We start from the raw sequence: 22,799 nt of genomic DNA, 5'->3' as shown, positions 1-22,799 counted from the left end.
TGTTAGTGTAGTAATGCTTTCATGTGTTTGAAAAGCTTTAGTTCAACATACGTGCTATTTAGTAATTAATAAGTCACTGTTTATTTACATTAACCTGCTGGGTCCTGAGAGCGTCTAAATTTACCATAATGTGATGTATTTCTTTTTATATGTATAAACGTGAAGAAAGTACTTACTGTGTGTAAAGCATGTAGATAAAATTCACGATATATAGATTACTTTTGGGTTTAAATAAGTATCTTAAACCACTATACATTTTATGCGAAAAAGTGAACAAGAGGTAGCGTGGCCGAGCGGTCTAAGGCGCTGGTTTTAGGCACCAGTCTCTTCGGAGGCGTGGGTTCGAATCCCACCGCTGCCATATATTTTTTTTAATCATACAGTTTCTTACTAAAACGTTACCCACGACTGTTTAAAAAAAGAATAAGGCAATCGTTGCCTACTCTTTCAGATTTTTTTTTATTTAATATCAAAGCTCGATCTAAAAGCTGTGGGATATGCTCTTAATATTAGAACTTAGGGTGAGAAGACATTTACTTTTAAGAAATTTTTTGTTAATTGATATCATTCAAGTACAAAAGCAAAATTCCAAACTTCATTAAAGTGTTTTTTGTTAAAGTCAAAGGGAAAGAAATAGAGGGAACTGGATGTAGGGGAGAATTTCATCAACAAATTATGAAAGAAAATAGTGCGAGTCGGTGAGGGTTGGGAGTTCTGGCTGGGCTTTTTTTTTTATTCTTTATTCGGTATACGGTACCTTCAAAGCTCCACCTTGACAGAAATTTGTGGGGAATGGAGGTGGGGTTGAAATAAAGTAGTATATCAAACACATACAAGCCGAATCTATAAACATACCCTTTCTGGCCATTTTACTTCTATATATACTTGCAACTCATTTACACACTTAACGGTGTTTCATTTACCACGGTTTTTTTTTGAAACAATTAACGTAAGCTATGTACATCTTTTGAGAGACTCTCTCCTCCCCCCCCCCCCCCCCCCCCCCCACCCCCTCCCCACACACATACAGCACGTGCTACCAGTTTACAGCTGGATCGACGGACACAATCTTGATAAAGTTAATAATAATACTATGTATTAATGAAAACTTGATTTATGATTTATACTTATAGTACAGCTTAAACAAGTATGTATACGTGTTTGACGGTTTCATCCATTGTATGCCTGGAGGGACTAAAGTCAACTCTCCAGCAAGTGCAAGCTAAAGCATTCTATGAAGTGAGGGATGCGTGTACAGTGTATCATATATGTTGACTTTCAAAACTTGAACATTTTTTAAATTTTTTTTTTTTTTGCGGAACCAGTTGCGCTCGCTACACGCATGCAAATATTCCCCCTCGCTTGTAGACTTTGGCGAGTATCTACATCGAAGCTGAATATTTCTGAATGAACATATCATTTACAAAGAATTTTCATACTCTAGAAGAGAGAAAGATCGTTTCGTTTAAGATGCAACAACAATTTCAATACAAGTCCCTATTTATTAAAATTTGAAAACGTAAAATCTTTCAATAAATGAACATCATTATTTTAACGAATTGTGCACCAATAAGTGCTGCTTCCGCTGTTAAAAAGTGAAAGATATTAATCATATCCTTCGTTAAACCAAACAATTTTTTCAGTTTACTTCACGTCTTCGACAGTCTTAGTCACATGATTTTACTATTTCAATACCTAGTCTTGTATTTCGAAAACTTACCCTATTTGATACTTTTTTCTTTGACATATGTTCACATTGTTGCATTTCACTAATTGTCTAAAACATATATTACATGTATAATGTTTTAATGTTAAAAAAGAAAACACTTACCCTATGTAATTCTAAAACTTATAAACTAACAGCCGAAATTGATTTATTTATGTTATAAAGCTTTTCACATTAAAACCTATTGTAAACAGCAGTTTCTCAGATGCTACTTTACTATTCTTGTTGCCAAGGTATATTTACCTGACAAAGGCTTGATTTAATTGTTGCTTCATTAATTAATCATGAGAACAAACGAGCCGATAGATACAGAATGATTCCTGAGAGACCATCGGCATGGAACTGACATTAAACACGGGGATCGATCTCTCCAACTGAACGCAAATATAATGTAAAACTAATTCATATTTTATCTGGATGCGGTGTATCTAAATGTTTGTGAAGTAAAATAATGAAAACAGGCTGTTTAAAATTCATACCTTTTTATTCCCTGCATTAGCGTCTCTAAATGTTGGTGAAGTAAAATAATGAAAACAGGCTGTTTAAAATTCTTACCTTTTTATTCCCTGCATAAGCGTCCTGGTAACAGAAACGTTATGCCAGATTTGACGTCGCTTTACGTCATCGGCGTCAAGACGTCACAATTGCCTTTTTGTCACACGTCGTCGTTTTCTTTTTATTCAGTTTCTTTTTCATTTGGAAACTGATTAATATTCAGGATTGCTGGCCGTCTGTTTAATTTAAAGCAGTATTGTAATGTTAATAAACATACCATGTTCATGTAATGGTTCTACAATGGACTCGAAGCCATTCGTCTCGAGGTCTCTCGTACTGATCCGTACCTATTTATAACATAATACTCCCGTGTTGGCTACGTAAGTAGCCCTAAACTGAAAACCTCTTTTTCCATTGTTGATGAAAATTACTCATCTTTCGGAAATAAATCTATCCATACATATGCTTTATGTTGTTGGTTATTTGGTTGGATGTTGTACTTTAACTAATAAACAATTAGAACACTGATGAATAATAAATATTTAAAAACAAATCTGTCTGTTGGTGAAGTAATTGGATAAAAATAAGAGCTACATCTTTAAAGATTTAGGGAGAAATAAGTTTGATGTTCACCTAGTGTAACTGCAAAACAATGACCAATGCATTTTTATCATTCTTTCATCAGTGCTGTGAGAGAAATGAGCCGCACCGTGAGAAAACCAACATAGCGCATTTGCGACCAGCATGGTTCCAGACCAGTCTGCGCATCCGCGCAGTCTGGTAAGGATCCATGATGTTCGCTTTCAACGCCTATTACAATTATAGAAACCGTTAGCGAACAGCATGGATCCTGACCAGGCTGCGCGGATGCGCAGGCTGGTCTGGATCCATGCTGCTCGCAAATGCACTATGTTGGTTTTCTCACGGTGCGGCTCAAATGGAAGAAACTGAGGTAAGTTATAAGCTGGTACTGTAACTGGTTTTATATCATCATATGATTAAATTATATTTTTCTGGTGTTCGAATGCGCACATTGACTTAAGCCTCAAAAATATTCGAATCCTTTTAATAATTCCAAATAATCATGTCTCCTCTACAATTTTTCATTGTAATATGATTTTGCTCTCCTTAACGAAAATTTCGAACACAACTTTTTTTTCAAATTTTGATTGAAACTATGATCATTGTACAGGTAATGATCTAAATATCAATTAGTAATCACACTTATAGCTTACGACCGTTTCTTGAATATTACTGCTGTCGGTTTCGGCGTTATTTGGTATTCAACATTTACGTTTGTTATATACATTGTATTTTCAACAATATATCTATATAGACACACCATACTATATAGTAAATGTTGCTTTTCTTATACCCAGACTTGTTTACATTTTACATGGGAAGTAATTGTAAAAGGTTTATCTATGAATTTATATAACCAACTATTTCCCTTTAGTTGAGAGTGTTTTGAATAATGTCTAATTATGATATTATTGCATATATATGGGATAATCATCCCCTAATATATCACCAAATACCTCCTTTTCTTGAAAAGTTTGCACTACTTGAGGAAGATCATAATGATTTAGGGGTCAGTCGCTCAAAGGTCAAGGTCATAAGGATCCCACATTTTCTAGCATTTTCGTCGCTTCCGGGCTCTAAGTCACACAACTTTACCCGCTAGAAGATGATCCATATTGTTTGGTGCAAATAGCCACAGTAACAGGTCAAAGTAAGCTGATTGTATGTTGTAAATTTTTCCAACTTTGCACAATGACTAAGTATCACTACTGGAATATCTGTTGAAAGTCACAGGGACCTGATTTAATCTATATAGCTGTATATGGGTTGGTACGTCTTTGTCTGAGAAAATGGACAAAGTGATTCACAGTTTTATCGTTGAAATAACGTATCCGTTTATTTCTTTTAGCCAGGTTAATTAGAGCATGAAATATAGTTTAGCGGATTTGAGAGAGGTTCCAATAAGCTTGAAGCGATACACATTCAAATACTCCAGACTGTGACTCAATCTCCAGGCTTTGTAGTTGGAACTAGGACAGTATGCACCTTCCTACCTTCTCAGAGTGTCTATAAGGGTTTGTAGGTGTAATCCCTTTGCCGTTGAATTATATAAGGGTCTCATTAGGAGCAATGCCTTTAGTATGGTTTTGAAACTCATATTATGCAAGAAGAATCAAATAACATAATTGGGCAATACACCGACTAGTCGTGAACATACGTTGAAAGATCTGTCATTGTTGCCTGCAAATAGCGATGCATTCAAACACCGTTGATATTTACTGAGTTACATATATTAACCCTTACTCTGCTAAATTTCTATAGTGAACGTGTCCATCTTTCAATTTTGACAGTACCATTAACTGTTAAAGGGGTGCTTACAAAAAAAATACACACTGAATGGCGAACAGTGCAGATCATGATCAGACTGCACAGATGCGCAGGCTGATCATGATCTACACTGGTCGCAAAGGCAGAATCATTCGTGTTTAGCATGATAAGGGTTAATTGACAGACATATTTATAATGTACTTACAACTTGGCTCTACCTACAAAGGGTATGAAATCTCCTTTTAAAAGAAAGGCAACAAACTTCTTTGTAATGTATCATTATTGAAAAAAAAATATCATTTTTACGTTTACAATCTGACACGGTGTGAAGTAATCACTGTTGAGTGAAACTTCTTTCGAAATATTACAGGGATATATCATATAAATATCGTTTCATGGGTTGACAGTATCAATGTTAAATGCCACCTCCCTCCCAACAAAGACCACATTTTGGCTCTCCCTATGGTGGTCTATGTAGACAGGTTTGACTGTATTGCAGAGCATTTTGCACAAGGTCACACTATATTAACATGTGGCACAGTTTATATGACCCGTCTCAACATATGTCAATAACTGTATAATATACCCCTGTTATATTTCGAAATAAATTGCAGCTTCTTGATAACTGTAAATTCGTTAAAGAGTTTGTAAATTGGGGTGGAATGATCTACAGCTGACTGTTAACATAACTTGATGCCGGTAGCTAAAATGAAGCCATCAAACAACTAAACAGGTTGATCATCTTCGTATCTTCCCTACACTCATGCAAGTGACCATACAATATATTCATTTATGCACCTGTATAACTTTTCATTTAACAGTGGATAAACTTCAGAACTTTGGATCTAATACGACCATGCCAGATTCGTGTATTCATCGTAAAGAAGCTTGTCTTGCATTGTTCGTAGAGAGGAAGTGACTGTGGATGGTTTTGCTTTTTTTCATATCCTGTATCATGATCCCAACAATGCTATCTACCTGAGATTGTATGAAACTTCACCGCGAGCCTTACACCATGCTCCTTCAAGTTCCAAGCCAATGTCATTTGTCTGGCTGTGAATCAGTCTTCTGAAAAGTTTTTGTATTAATGAGGTGTCATATGGCGTTGCTGAGGATGATATATTTCGGCACATTCCACTCTCCATTCGCCACAGCTTGACAAAGGTCTTGAAATACAAATCATTCTATACAAAACTATTACAAATTACTTGGAGTATTGCACATTTTGACGGAAAAGTGTCAGAATGGGATATAAGATTTACATAGCCTATAGAGAGTACGATTCGCATTGTTTTCTCACTTTTTTCAACGTCTTTATCTTATCAGCAACGTTTGATGAACGTAAGGAACTTAATGAAGTCAGTAGGACAGAGTTCATTCAATGACATTAGCTGCTGGAGGCCATGGAAGTGACTAAGACTCATTGCATTTCCGCTGGGTTATACCAAAAAATGAGCTTGGCCACGTCCTAAACTTGTCATTGGACCTGGGTTATATTTTGTAGACTGTCACATCTGCTGGCACTATATACCATGATATTTGTGATGCCTCTTGGATTGACCTTAGTGCAGGCAATAACTTCATTAAAGTTTTGCTTTTCTAATCTGGCCTTCTGCTTCAAATTTCTGTACGACTTCATTCTACAAAATCACTGAAACACAGCAGCAAATGACGTTCTGCTATCAGTCAGCTGCATGATCCTTCTTTTCATCATGTAGCTCGTTGTTTCAATGGTTTACGACAGGAAGTGTTGAACTTTGCCTCTCATGTAATAATTGTCCCTTCACACCGTGAGCATGATGCATCATTATGACTTCACGGACACTTGTTTTAAGTATGCCACTGCTTGTGTAGGGGTTTGGTGTGTGTGTGTGTGTGTGTGTGTGTGTGTGTGTGTGTGTGTGAGGGGGAGGGGGCTTGTAATTTCACATCGACAAAAGTAGATTCCCTGGAAGCGATAAACACAGTAAACATAGTCGTAAACACATATCGCAAAGCTGGCCAACCTCAAATAGAATTTGTAGTTGAAAAAGCAGCTGACAGGTTTATTTAAACAACAATCAATAGGTACATTTTGATTATATGAAAGACATAAACATGGGGTGAGGGTAAGTAACAAGAGATTGGGGAGCATAAAAGGAGAGTGGAAGCATAATAAGGGGGTCCAAAGTGATGTAGAACCACCAACATGCATAACTTCAGTCATAGATCACAGTTGTTCTTTTGGCTTTTTATGCCCTACATTTGCGTTGGGGCACATGACGTTGCTGTTGTCCGTACGTCCGCCCGTCCGCACGTACGTCCCGAAATATAGTGTGTCCAACTCCTCCCACACTATTAGCTTGATTTGCTTCAAACTTTAACAGATGAACATGTTTGATGTGCAGATGACCATAAAGGAACGAACTTGTTGTTACTATTTTTACCGCAGTTATGGCCCTTTGATAGTTTTGCTATGAAGAGACCATTAACAAGTGAATGAGTATTGCATGCAATCAAAGTCCCTACTGGAAGGCACCTATTTTCTTACGCGTATACTAATGAACTGATATCTTCAATGATGCATAACAATATTGTACTATATATACAATATGTTATAACAAAACACATTGGATTAAATTTATATATATAAAAACCTATAGTTGTTTTCATATTGAATTTTTTGGCTGATTATAAAATGTTATCATGTAAGTTATTTATAGGTAACACAAAGGAAATTATCTTTAAAAAAAAGAAAAAAAAAAAATCTTATAATTAAGTCCACAAGAAACTCTTTACCAGGTAGAGATAGGTCAAAATACACCTAAAAATTGGATGTAACATGCATGCTGTACCACAGAAAAGTGGTCTTTTTTTCTCTACCGGCCAGTAATAAAAAAGTTACATAAAATCTATTTATAGTAACTAACAAAGGGACGTATTCTAAAAACAAGGTGCTCATGGTGGTGAACATTTGATCCAAGTTACATCAAAATCCCTCATGCATGAAGAAGAAATTTCGTACAAGTCATTCTTGAATTTGACCTTTGACCTCTAAATATGACCTTGACCTTAGACCTAGGGACCTGTTCTTGCGCATGACACGTATGTCTCACCAGGGGAATATTTGGCCAACTGATATCTAAATCCTGCTTTGCATGACAAGTAAGACGTACAGGAAAAAAACTCTTGACCTTTGACTCAAAGTGTGACCTGACCTTAAGCTAGGTACTGTGTGTTGGCATGACATGTCGTCTCATCTGGGAAACATTTATGCCAATAATATGTAATCCCTTGATGGATGACAGAGTTCTGGATCGGACAGGAAAAAAACCTTATTGACCTTTGACCCCAATGTGACCTTGACCTTTGAGCTAGGTGTCTGGATTTGCGCATGACATGTCGTCTCATCATGGGGAACACGTTGGTGCTAAGTGATATTAAAAATCCTAAATGAATGCAGTGTTATGGACGGACACGAAACAGACCTGTTCATGCTTGTTAACATTTGACTGCTAAGTTGTGACCTTGACCTTTGAGCTAGGGGTCTGAAAGTTGTGCATGACACAATCGTCTTATTATTGAGTACATTTGTGCAAGTATATTAAAATCCCTTCATAGATGGAGGTTATGGACGACAGGAAAAAGCCTTGTTGACCTTTGACCTCCAATTGTGACCTTGACCTTAAGTAGGGTCCAGGTTTAGCGCATGAACAATCGTCTCCTCATGGGAACATTTGTGCCAAGCAATATTAAAAAATTCTTCATGATGGAGAGTTATGGACAGGACAGGAAAAAAGCCTGTTGACCTTTGACCTCAATTGTGACCTTGACCTTTAAGTAGGGGATCGGGATTTGCGCAGACAATCACCATCAGGGAACATTTGTGCCAATAATACTAAATCCTTCAGATGGAAGATTTTGTAGACCGGACAGGAAAAAAAACCTGTTGACCTTTGACCCAATGTGAGACTTGACCTTTGAGCTAGGGTCGGGTTTTGCGCATGACACGTCGTCTCATCATGGGAACATTGTGCCAAGTAATATTAAAATCCTTCATGGATGACAGAGTTATGGACCGGACACGAAATTGCGGAGGACGGACGGACGGACAGACGGACTGGAGGACGGACGGATTACGGAAAGTTATTCCTTTAATCCCGAAATGGTTTTTCAACAGTAGGGGACTAATAATGCATTTTTTCTTTGGCTTTTTTTCTAGAATTATGGCCATTTAATAATTTCACTATATAGGTATAGTAAAGAAATTTTATGTGTTGAGTGTGTTGAGAAATTTTCTCTATTGAGTTAAATGGACTGATTGTCAATAAATTTAACCATTTAGGGTTTACCACATAACGGTTTTGAACACAATAATGAAGATGTTAACACAAAAAAAAGTTTTATTCAAAAGCAAAGCAAATTATCACAAGTTGCATGCACACGAATACTGCATCCTGAAATATGTACAAATATATGAGCCGCACCATAAGAAAACAAACATAGTGCATTTGCAACTATTGCAATTAGAGAAACCGTTAGCGAACAGCATGGATCCTGACCAGACTGCGCGGATACGCAGGCTGGTCTGGATCCATGCTCGTCGCAAACGCACTGTGTTGGTTTTCTCATGGTGCGGCTCAATTATCAAGGAATAGTCAAAGGAGTGATTCCAAAAGAACATAAAAGAGTACAAACTTTAAATTTAAAATAATGTTACTATCAAGTAAAACATAGTAAAAACAATCTAAATAAATAGGACAATATTAGGATAAGATCAACACATTTCAGCTATACCAATTTACTTTTCATTATATTACTGACTGAAATATATCCAGTCTTTGGCAGAAACTACGGAAGGGAAGATTCTCTATTAAACACGTTGCCTGCTGTAGGTGTTCGTGTTAGGGAGGCTGTGTATTTTAGAACGTGAATGTTCCTATTGTTGATTTATGTTTCATGTTAATTATAAATTTATCGTGCTGAAAACCGGTTACATGTAAGAACAGTTTAAATGAATTTACAAACAGTGTTTCTTTCATAAATATTAAGTTACATTACAATCCGAAAACGTTCATATTTAGACATCGGATCTTAGCAACAAAACCTAAACTTTTCATGAGAAAATTATTTTGTCATAACAATACTTTGATCAGATCGGTTTTATACTTGATCAATGTTTCTTTAATACTAAATTAATATATCGAAACCTTTGGACAGGTAGCCAGGAATAATCACTGATGATAAGGAAACAATACTTTAAAATTATTAACATTTACAGCCTAACATAGGGAGTGATAACAACTAATGATACGCGTAACAGTGTAAGTGATAAGCACCCTCATACCTCCTCCACTCATTTCAAAACATAATGTTGACATTTAATAACAAGAGGGTCATGATGATCCTGAATCACTCACCTGTGTAATATGAGCCGCATGTTTCAAATGGCAAACTGATGCTAAAATATTTTTAAAAAAGTAGGTCAGTAGGTCACATTCATGGTCACTGAAAGTCAGTTTTAAGATCGGTGTGCAAAACTGTACATGTGGCTGTATCTTAAAAACAAGAAAGTAGGTCAGTAGGTCAAGGACATAGTAAGGTGACCCCTGATCACTTGGGGTCATCAGCTAATTATGATTAAACAGTCTAGGAAATATGATCTGATAATGTTTGAAGTATTTTTCCTATATAACTCATATAACAAGTGACCCCCAGGGCGGGGCCTCTTTTCACCACAGGGACATAATTTGAGCAAGCGGGTTAGAGGTCCACTAAGCTATGCTTCATACTAAATATCAAAGGCATAAGCCTTGAACTTTCATACAAGAAGATTTTTTCCCTATGTAAGTCTATTTTAAACTAGGGACCCCCAGTGCAGGGCCTCTTTTCACCCCAGGGGCATAATTTGAACAATTATGGTAGAGGAACACTAGGCAAGGCAACATTCCAAATATCAAAAGCCTATTCCTTGCAGATTCAGACAAGAAGATTTAAAGTTTTTTTCCTATATAAGTCTATGTAAAACTTGAGACCCCCGGGGCAGGGCCTCTTTTCACCCCAGGTTAATAATTTGAACAATTTTGGTAGAGGACCAAAAGTCAATGCTACATACCAAATACCAAAGGCCTAGGTCTTGTGGTTTCAGACAAGAACAGTTTTTAACTTTTCTCCTTTATAAGTCTTTGTAAAACTTTGGACCCCCAGGATGGGTCCTTTTTTAACCCCAGAGGCACATATTGAACACTCTTCATATATAAAAAATATGGTATTTTAAACATAAAATACCAAGGCTCTGCGCCTTGCGGTTTTGGACAAGAAGATTTTCCTTTCGGTTGCCAGGTCAACCAGAGTCCTGCATGGAATTCAATTATTTCAACAGTTTTGAAAGGGGGTTACCCAAGGATCATTCCTGTGAAGTTTGGCGTAATTCTGTCCAGTGGTTTTCAAGAAGATTTTTTTAGAAAATGATGACGGGAAACTGACGTCGGATATTGAGCGGTCACAAAAGCTCACCATGAGCCTTTGGCTCAGGTGAGCTAAAATAGAATTTTGCGTTTGACTACATAGAAATACAATAAGGGTCAAATTTGCTATATTTTCTAAATAAAATAAAAGATGTTACCTAGACCACACTATTGAGCTAATAACAACAACAGCAACAACAACAAAACACTAATGAACAACTGATAATAATAACTTGGTACAGGTATCAACAATTTAAACAGAAAAATGTTAAATACCTGCACAGCCTGTACTGCAATAAACAAAGACACAACTATGTAGTCTATGATAAGTTGACTTCCCCGGCCAAATATACTGCATGAATAACTTTTAAGTTAAATGCCAGGCATATTTTAAATTTTTCACGCGATCCTTGCTATGTGAGCGGAAATGGGTAGGAATGAACTTGACTCAAATTTCATGACAGCCCTAAAAAGTGTTAGTAGAGACGAGACGGACACAGTATTCAAAGCTCAAGACCAGCGACACTGACATTAGGCCCTTTTTTGTTTCATCAATGTTTTTTGAAATAGTTAATTCTTAGCAGAATTATAAGGGCGCGTAAGTATAATCTATGTATCTCTGTCTGCGACAAGTTTTACTGTACAAAAAGTGTTACAGTACAGTATAGTATTGAATACCAGGGGCGTACTAATGTGAGTGTACAGTGTCAAATACCAAGTTGTACACTGCAAGACTGTGAAAGTACAGTGTCAAATACCAAGTTGTACACTGCAAGAATGTGACAGTACAGTGTCAAATACCAAGTTGTACACTGCAAGACTGTGACAGTACAGTGTCAAATACCAAGGTTTACTCTGCAAGAATATGACAGTACAGTGTCAAATACCAAGTTGTACACTGCAAAAATGTGACATTACAGTGTCAAATACCAAGGTTTGCTCTGCAAGAATGTGACAGTACAGTGTCAAATACCATGTGGTACTATACACGAAAGTGACAGTATAATGTTAAAATACAAATACAGTAACGTTATATAGGACGTAAACACCCAGGAATACTACAAAAGGCTGTTATTGTGCAGAGACATATACCAGGGGATACTGTACAAGAATGTGATAGTACAGTGGTAAATACAGGGATACTACGCTAGAATGTGACATTACAACTTTCAAATGCTAGGGGTAATAAGCAAGAATATGATAGTACATGTCACGATCATCCAGGGAGGGGGTGGGTCGGGGGGGGGGGGGGACTAAACAAAAATGTGACATGAGAGTCTTAATACCAGGTGTAATACACAAGTATGTGACAATGTGAATGTCAAATACCAAGTTTGCTATACAAGAATGTAACAGTCAAATACCAGGGGTACTATACAAATGTTACTGAGTGCTATAAAATAATGTAACAGTGCGCAGTGTCAAATAACCAAATGTAATATACAAGAATGTGACGGTACAGTGTCAAATACCGGGTTTTGCTATAAAAGAAAGATACAATACAGGAACAAATACCCGTGGGAACTATATAAGAATGTTACAGTGACAATCATCTTTGATCAGATATTCACTACTATAGTTTTCAGACTTCAATATTACAAAAATCTTTTGAAAGTAGAACCTAGACTTTGAATTAAAGCTCTGTTTGTACTTTTGTTGACGACATGACATGCAGCAGCCGTAACACTATATCATTACAATAATGGGTAAAAATGAAACAAAAAGTCTTGTTTCATATTCATTGTGTGAACTTTTTTTGAATGATAAATACCCATAGTGAAGATATTTTTTTTTAATTTGGAAAAAAACTGTTTTATAGATCTTTTTTCCTGTTTTTTTTTCAGGCTAAATTTTATGTTAAGACCGCTTGAATACAATACCTGTTCAGACGAAAAATGGCGCGAACCTGACCAAATTGATTACATGTATACATATCTGCTAGAAGTTAAAAAAAACTTTCTTTTTATGATTGAATACTAAATAATTTGAGTGGAGATACTGTCTTATCAATACAAAGTTAATTGTCTGACATTATATAAACAACACTGTCTTTGTACTAAAATGCGCCGACAAAACACAGCCACAAAAATGGCAAGATACATGTCAGGCATGATTCATGTCTATACAACATAAACCAGTATCAACATTTGATTGCTGATAAAACTTATTAAAAAAGTTATTTTATTCAAAATTATTCATATTTAAGATTGTCTGTCACATGTTTCATCAAATGTGCTTTTTCCTACACTCCATTAGATTTTATTTTTCATTTTCTGTCAGATCTCTTTCGCGACAAAAAGATGCGAAATATCTTTGAATTCCTGTAAAAAGGACATTTCTAGTACCCGCTACATAGAGACACAGTTTACTCCGGATAACGATCTTGTGAGTCGCCATATGAAAACTGACCATCTTCAAAATGAAGTTCTGTTAAAGAATAGCATACGACATAAATAACTTTATGTGTTGTTGCATTTATGGAAACACGAAATACATACACATGATTACAAACATAAGTAAATTTTCAGAGAGAACAAAACGAAGGAATCTTGTCACTTCTGGCGCCCTTTCTGACGTCATATTATATACATATATAATATATACTATAATGAGCTAGAAATCCTTTCGTTCATACGTTGGCACCCACAGATGTACTTTAGATTACGTTCTTATGTACATGTATTACATCACAGTATAATCTTCTTGCCATGATTATTACACAAATTCACTAATATGTAGAAGAAACAAACATTTTAGTGAAAATCGGTAGTTAAAAATTTAACTCATTATAAAGCTGTTTTCTTTCTGTCCAGTTTTAAGGGTCTGGCTGAGTGGCGGAAGTTGGTTGGCTTTGGCGTCTGCAGCGGGTAGGTCCATGTCGAAGATGTTTGTTTGGACCACCTCCCCAGGTGGGACGTCTTTTGTTGATATAGGTTCAACCATTGTGTTAGCCCTACTCCACAGAATTCGGTTGGTCACATTAGCACTACCCGGTGTTTTTGCCCTGTCCGGTTTCTTCACGAAGCAGACGAAAATGATGACTATGATAATGACGAGATTAACACCGCCTATCACACTGCCAACAATAATCCACGTGTAGTTCTTAGAATCCTCTGAAGTAAAACCAAATACAAATGTAAGTATTCTATAATTGATGTGTTGTTTTCATGCATGTATAAAACCGGTGTAATTGTATAAGTGATTCATCGCACTTTTTTTTATTTTAATTTGCACGTGGTTTTACAAATTTTAGGACATGCATAAATAGAAAACAAATGATTCAATTCTTATATAGCACAATACCAATATCAGACAGATAAAAGGTCAGCTAAGTCCAGACAGTGTCCAGGGTGAGAAGTTTTTTCTTTTGGTTATTTCAACAATTTGTTCTGCAGAAGAGTTCTAGATTTCAAAAAAAAAAAATGACCAACTTGAATATCACAGTGGGAAGGTAGAGAAACAGAAGCGTGTTATAGTGATTATTTTATAAAGTGTGGGTACGAATCCTTCATCCGCCATGCGTTTATTATAGATAAATTGATTGCTAAGTCTTAGTGTTATCTCTTAATTACTTATTTGGATATTCTGCAGTATTTCCATTGCGTCGTCTCTGAATTTTCTCAAGTTTAGTTGTTTATCCGAAAGGACATTTGAAAATGACTTTGTCTTATACGGTCTGTGTAACGACAACGGATATTGGTTAAAGCATCAAGATCTTCTGAATATATGTGTGAGTAGTAGTAGCATACCGTGCATTAATAATTTTGATAAAATAATAATTATGCAATTTAGTTTAATGAAACATCAACTTGGCTGATGTAAGACTCGAACTCACGGTTTATAAAATTATCGCCGTTTGTAATGTATATACATTTATATTTACGTTACCCACGAACTATTTTATAGAAACTGAAAAAACGCCTATTTTTACGCAAAACGTATTCAATGGCGTTTTACAAATACATAAAAAATACGACAAAAATTAAGACATTCTAAATGACATATGACATAAATGAGCATAAATATCATTGTGAATAAACTATTTGGTAAGCATTAAAAAAAAAAAGATCAGGCATCAGATAAGATTAATAAAATATTAGAATATTAAGATACAGTAAGACAGCTGTTTGTTATGAAGTAAGAATAAGTTGGTTATTGCGACATGTCCAGAAGTTATTACAAACAACTGTATTTTGTATTTGTTATAATATAGTTCATATTCGAATGTATTTACACAATAAAATCATCCAGTTCACGTGTTCTGTTTTACTGTTTCATTCAAAAAGATTCCTAGGATATAGTTTTGTAATTACAGCTTGTAATAAAACTGCATCATCAACTATCCTAATTATTTTACTACAGTTCCATCCGAACATTTAATGTTATGAAAACAATCTGTGTTGTACGTAACTCTTGTGAATATTGTTTACTGTGTCGTTGAATTTACGTTGATCTCGACATTATAACCTGTTTGTCCTTTTGGTAGCATCGGTAAATATTACAGAGTAGTCAAACTTTAAGGCTAGTCTCAAATGAAAAAAAAAAACAACCCTGATAAGAAACGTCACGTGACCTCTGTAACTTTTGAAACAAATACTTGAATACGAAACGTATAAAACACTCAGTTTTTTTCCACGAAGTTCAGATAAAGTATTCGCTCTACGAAAAGGGACATGCATAAATTATTTTGCTTACTACAGGGTCTGACTGGCTTGAAAACTTACTAGAGGCCTGCGCTGCGGCACTTGTTGGCGGGACAGTTGTGGTTGTTGTTGTTGTTGTTGTTGTTGTAGTTGTTGTTGTTGTTGACGTGGTAGTGGGACTGTCAGCCTGAGCAGTCATCGAAAAGCCTTTAAAGTTCGAACTGCTATCTGAGGTGAACACAAAGTAAATCGTGTCACCTGTTGATTCGTATGTCGGTAAAAGTGAGTCAATACAGCAAAACTCTCCAAGCTCTGTTGCTGAGGCACTATTACCTAACAAAAAGGGAATAAGAAAAACAAGCCTGACATTGTACGTTCAGTATAAGAGCGAAACTCATTCACATTTGTTAACACATGACAGAATGATAGTCGGTCAGAGACGAGACTCTTACATGTTAACAGGGCAATATTCGTTTCGAGATGTGAGCCTATCGCTGTTAACACTCTCGTTGTTAGCAGTGTAACAATCTTTCAGAGACGGGAGCCTATCGTTATTAACAATATAACACTTGTTCCTAGAGGCAAGATATCGTTGTTTACAATGTAACACACGTTCCGAGACGTGAACCCATCCTTGTTAGCAGTGTTTTGCTTTTTCAAAGACGGGAGTCTATCGTTCTCAACGGTGTAACACACGTTTCGTACGTGTTCCGTTTGGACAATCGTGACTTTTTATTTAATACTAAACCGCGATGCACGATGGTGCGATGACGAAAACGCAATGGTGCGATGGCACGATGATGAAACATCGATAGTACGATGGTGAAAACGCGATGGCACGATGATGAAATCGCGATGATGCGATGGTACGATGGTGAAATGTCGATGTAATATCGCGTTTACACCATCGTACCATCGCGTTTTCACCATCGTATCATCGTACCATCGCGTTTTCACCATCGTGCCATCGCGTTTTCATCATCGCACCATCGCATTATCACCATCGTACCATCACGTTTTCACCATCGTACCATCGCCTTCCGGTGGTCATGCGCAGTGGTACAGAATATGTGTCAGTAATACAGCCTTTATACAATCTCATTTTCACATTGCGGTATGTACCTTCTATATCCTAACAAGAATAAGAAGAGTTTGAATAATAACATGTGACTATTACATCTATTACATCTAGCTTTTTATTTACTTTCATGCATACATGAAATACAAAGGACGAGGCCTTGAAGATTTTACACAGTTTTAATGAGCTGAGCACTGAACATTTTGTAAAACATTTTGCAAAACAGCAGAATCTAAATGGTAAATTTCTTCTCACAAAATACATTGAGATACATTAATCTATTGTTGACAAAAATTCAAGTGCACGGAGCTTCACATTTCTAACCGGAAGGCGATGGTACGATGGTGAAAACGCGATGGTACGATGGTGAAGACGCGAAGGTACGATGGTGAAACCGCGATGGTACGATGGTGATAACGCGATGGCACGATGGTGAAAACGCGATGGCACGATGGCGAAAAAACGATGATACGATGGTGATAACGCGATGGCACGATGGTGAAAATAAATTAACGCGATGTTACGATGGTGATAACGCGATGGAACGATGGTAAAAAACGCGATGGTACGATGATGAAAACGCGATGACACGATGGTACGATGATGAAAACGCGATGGCACGATCGTGCGATGGTGAAAACGCGATGGTACGATGATGAAAACGCGATATTACATCGACATTTCACCATCGTACCATCGCACCATTGCGATTTCATCATCGTGCCATTGCGTTTTCACCATCGTACCATCGTTGTTTCATCATCGTGCCCTCGCGCCATCGCGTTTTCGTCATCGTCATCGTACCATCGTGCATCGCGGTTTAGTATTAAATAAAAAGTCACGATTGTCCAAACGGAACACCGTAGTTTCGAGATATGCACGTTTCGTTATTAACAATTTGTAATACTACTTCAAAAACGTGCAGCTATCGGTGTCAACATTGAAATATTAGGTCAGAGTTGTGAATCTGTCATTTTCAACAGTGTAATACTCGGTTGAAGATTCAAACATATCGTTGTTAACAGTGTAACTTTGCTCCGACATGCGAGTCTGTTCTTGTTAAAAATATAACACTCGTTCTGAGATGTCAACTTATAGTTGCTAATAGTGGAACACTCGTTGCGAAATAGGTTTCCGACATGTGAATCAAACTCGTTCCGAAATGTAACACTCTTTTGAAGGAGTAAACCCATCGTTGTTACCGGTGTTATATTCTGTCAAGGTTGTGAACCTATCGTTGTAAACATAAACAGTGTGATTATCGGTCAGACATAAGAACATATCTTTAAGTACAGCATAATATTCATTAAGACATGTGAGCCTATTCTTGTAATCAGTGTGATTTTAATCTATCAGTGTAAACAGTATGATTAGCGTTAAGCGGTATGAGCCTATCGTTGTTACCTACCGTCATAAACAGTTACATAATCAATACATATCGGCCCATTCTTGCCCGGAAAGATTTCCAACTCGCAGTCTGTAAGCGTCAGCAGCACTGTATGATTGGTTATGTTAGTTGACACAAGATAGTCATAGGTTACATTCCTGCAATAAAGACACAAGATAGTCATATGTTACATTCCAATAAGACACAAGACAGGTATACGTTACATTCCTGCAATGAAGACACAATATAGTTATACGTTACATTTCTGCAGTGAAGGCACAAGATAGTGATACGTTACATTCCTACAATGAGGACACAAGGTAAGACATACATAACATTCCTGCAATAAGGAGACACGATAGTGATACGTTACATTTCTGCAGTGAAGGCACAAGATAGTGATACGTTACATTCCTACTATGAGGACACAAGGTAAGACATACATAACATTCCTGCAATAAGGAGACAAGATAGTGATACGTTACGTTCCTACAATGAGGACACAATATAGTGATACGTTACATTCCTGTAGTGAGGGCACAATATATTGATACGTTACATTCCTTCAAAGAGGACACATGACAGGCATATGTTCTATTCATGCAATGAGGACAAAGGATAGTTATTCATAACTTTATCATGACATCAGGAATTCTAACATAACAATCAGATAGCCAAACACTGCCAATGCCGGTCCCAAGCCCGGATGTGAAAAATGGAGGGTTTTGCGTAGGGCCAGCACCCCTACCATGTAAAAACAGAAACCGCTACAGAAACCAACACCACACGATACATCAAAGCTCACATCAGCGGCAGACAAAGCAAAGTTTGCATTAGCCCTGAAAAATAGATTCCAGGCCTTGGCCGACATGAAAGATGGAACGGCAGAATCAGAATGGAATAGGGTGAAAGCAGCAATATCATCCACCTTTGAAGAAAAGGTAGGCCACCGGAAGAGGACATATAACAGCTGGCTTACAGATGAAACGATCGGTAAAATAGAAGAGAGGCGCACTTTGAAACAAACTGTTATCCGCCAAACCAAGAGCACAGAAACAACAAACTCGGGCCGAGTACACAGAAAATCAGAGGACATTGAAGAGAATGGCCAGAGACGACAAGAGGGCGTATGTCGACAACATGGCAACCCAGGCCCAGGAAGCTGCGGAAAGAAATAATATGAAGACCCTGAATGACATCACAAAGAAGCTAGTTGACCAAAAGACAGATACGGGAAAGCCAGTCAAAGCGAAAGATGGGACACCAATAATTACACCAGCATATCAGCTCAATAGATGAAAGGAACACTTCAATGAAATCCTGAATGGCCCTCCAGTTGAAGATCCTCCAGATATAGAAGATGGAGAGGAGCTAGACATAAACATGGGACCCATCACAGCAGAAGAGATACATCGTGCAGTCAATAAGATCAAGTCAGAAAAGACTCCGGGTATCGACAACATCCCACCAGAAGCACTGAAAGCCGACAAACCAAATCACAGCTGAGGTCATGCTCAAACTACTCCAAGACATCTGGGAAAAAGAGAAGATTCCTATAGAGTGAAAGACGGGGGATCTTAGTGACACCAACAACTGAAGAGGTACCAAACTACTATTCCTCCCATCTAAAGTCCTTGCCAGGGCACTCTTGGAACGGATGAAGAAGGCCATAGATAGCAGGCAGGGTTTAGGCCAGTGCGATCGTGTACAGACCAAATCGCAACACTGCGGATCATCATTGAACAATTCCTGGAATGGCAAACAGCAACGTACATAAACGTCATCGACTTCGAGAAGGCTTTCGACATCATCGATAGGAGTGTTATCTGCAAGATAATGAGGCACTACGGCATACAAGGGAGGATCATCAATATCATCAGCAGTGTTTACGAAGGCATGAACTGTCACATCTTGTACAACTCCGACTTCACTTCCTCATTCAACGTTACTACTGGAGTACGCCAGGGTTGCCTGCTGTCTCCCACGATCTTCCTTCTGGTTATAGACTGGGTACTGAAGACCACGACGAACGAGCCAAGAGGTATACAATGGACCTTCACCAAAAAGCTTGAAGACCTGGACTTCGCCGATGATATCTGTCTTCTGCCCCATACGTTCCAATCAGACGGCACTAACTACAGGACTGGCCATCAGCTCCAAGAAAACCAAAAGCATGCGAATCAACGCAGCACAGACTAATCCCATAGATATACATTGTAGATGTGAGTCCGGTGGAGGCGGTTGCCAGCTTCACGTATCTGGGAAGTGTTGTGAGCACAACAGGGGGACAGAAGAGAACATCAGATCCAGGATCGGAAAAGCTAGACACTCCTTCGCTACCCTAACGCCAATCTGAAAGAACCGAAATATACGCCTCTCAACCAAGCTCAAGTTATTCAACTCCAATGTACTGTCCGTCCTGCTCTATGGTTCTGAAACATGGCGCCACACCAAACAGCTAGACAACAAACAGGTATTCGTGAACATCTGCCTCAGACAGTTCTCCGAATCCGCTGGCCAGAGACCATCTCCAACAGGGAACTCTGGAGGAGAACAAAACAAACACCGATAGCCACTATCATCAGGCAAAGGAAACGGAGGTGGATCGGACATGTGTTCCGCAGAGACCCTGACAGCATAGCCATACACGCTCTCGGCTGGAACCCCCAGGGAAAACGGAAGAGAGGAAGGCCAGTCATGAATTGGAGGAGGACCCTGGACAGCGAGCTAAAGACCATCTCTATGTCGTGGAAAGAGTCTAAAGCTGCTGCACAAGACCGACAAAGATAGCGAAGAGGATTAAGTAAGTAAATAACCAGAGAGCTGCATTTTCAAGTACCTGCCAGTTTCCACTTGGGTAAAACAAAGTGTTTTTGCAATGAACATATAGATCTAGTGACGTTAGAAATAAATATCACACTAATTCAGAAACCAGATTAGATTTAAGAGTGTACATGCCAAAGATGATGCTACAAGCTACAACACTTCGAAGTTTCGTGGAAATATCTTATGGATTTAATACTTGATTTTAGTTTAAAGTTTGTGATTTTACACAATGAGTCTATGATAAAGTCCGAGTGAAATGTAATCATTACCCAAGTGCAATTGGTATCATTCCACAATGTTTCGGACATGTTAGAATTATGAATACGTTACATTACTGCAGTAAGGACACAAGCTATTAATACGTTACATTCCTGCAACGAGACCACAAGATAGACATACGTTACATTCCTGCAATGAGGACACAAGATAGACACACGTTACATTCCTGCAGTGAGGACAAATGATAGTGATACGTTACATTCCTGCATTGAGAACACACGATAGGTATACGTTACATTCCTGCAGTGAGGACACACGATAGGTATACGTTACATTCCTGCAATGAGGACAAATGATAGTGATACGTTACATTCCTGCAATATCATCCACATCCATATTTGTCAATGAGGACAAATGATAGTGATACGTTACATTCCTGCATTGAGAACACACGATAGGTATACGTTACATTCCTGCAATGAGGACACAAGATAGTGATACGTTACATTCCTGCAGTGAGGACACACGATAGGTATACGTTACATTCCTGCAATGAGGACACAAGATAGTGATACGTTACATTCCTGCATTGAGAACACAAAACATGTCAAATGTCGTTCTGGATATTAATGTCTAATGTCGTTCTGGGTTTGAATATCTAATGTCGTTCTTGTTTCGAATGTCCAGTGTCGTTCTTGTTTCGAATGTCTATTATCGTTCATGGTTTGAATATCCAATGTCGTTCTCAATTTGAATGTTAAATGTCGTTCTAGTTTCGAATTTCCAATGCCGTTTTTTTCTAATGTCCAATGTCGTTCTGGTTTTGATTGTCTAAGGTCGTTTTGGGTTCGAATGCCCAACGTCGTTCTTGTTTCGAATGTTCAATGTCGTTCTGGGTTTAAACGTCCAATGTCATTCTGGGTTTGAATTTCTAACGTAGGTCTGGATTCAAATGTTCAATGTCGTTATGGGTTTGAAAGTCCAATACCGTTCTGAGATTGAATATCAAGTGTCGTTCTGGATGTGAATGTCCAATGTCGAGCTTTTAACTTCTCACCAACTTCACGCTTGGAATGTCTAATGTCGTTCTCTATTCTAATGTCCAATGTCAAATGTTGAACCTCTCGCATACTTCACACAATTGAATTAAATAGGCTCATTTATAACAAGAGGTAGGCAACAGGTTTATCAAAAGTCTGACAAGCATGATGGCATTTTTGCTGCTTCTGGACAAAACTAATATCCCAGCTGTGACTACTAGTATACACTAATGTCAAGAGTCATGAAATGTTATCGAGTAATTGCAATATTGCTGTACTGATAAATCACAGACACTGATAAAAAGAACGGGCAATTATAGGCAATTATTCGGAAAAAGCTCTTAATCATGCATTCTGAACTACCCAATGTCACTGTGCAAAGTCTCACAAATTTCCCAGTTATTGTGTTGACAAATCCATAAAGGAAGACGAATCAGCAACAAATTTTCTAGATACAGGTATGGTACGCTCAGACATGGTACAGGTATTGTACGCTCTGACATGATGGCATGTTTTAGCAGTTCCCAAGTTAATGTTTGCATTTTACTTCTAATGGGAAGAATGAAGTATTGTTGTAATCAAAGAAGATT

At 37.7% G+C, this 22,799-nt stretch overlaps 1 protein-coding gene and 1 non-coding gene across 2 annotated transcripts; one reads left to right on the top strand and one right to left on the bottom strand.

Annotated features, from left to right (window-relative positions):
* The first annotated feature begins 279 nt into the window (after window positions 1-279).
* On the top strand, window positions 280-361 carry Trnal-uag (transfer RNA leucine (anticodon UAG)). Its single transcript has one exon. It is a non-coding gene; the product is annotated as a tRNA-Leu (tRNA).
* Window positions 362-11,035: 10,674 nt separating this feature from the next.
* LOC123558856 (uncharacterized) lies at window positions 11,036-18,995 on the bottom strand. The gene is made up of 4 exons (XM_053544497.1): window positions 18,784-18,995; window positions 18,146-18,282; window positions 15,741-15,992; window positions 11,036-14,129 (listed from the first exon to the last, which is right to left on the bottom strand). Exons 1-4 carry the CDS (start codon window positions 18,993-18,995, stop codon window positions 13,795-13,797), a joined length of 936 nt encoding a protein of 311 aa, XP_053400472.1. The 3' UTR covers window positions 11,036-13,794.
* Between the last annotated feature and the right edge of the window lie 3,804 nt (window positions 18,996-22,799).

The sequence above is a fragment of the Mercenaria mercenaria genome, chromosome 5 (assembly GCF_021730395.1).
Source record: "Mercenaria mercenaria strain notata chromosome 5, MADL_Memer_1, whole genome shotgun sequence".
NCBI lineage: Eukaryota > Metazoa > Mollusca > Bivalvia > Venerida > Veneridae > Mercenaria > Mercenaria mercenaria.
Note: the sequence above shows the minus strand (reverse complement) of the source record. Positions and strands in the feature narration are given on the sequence as shown.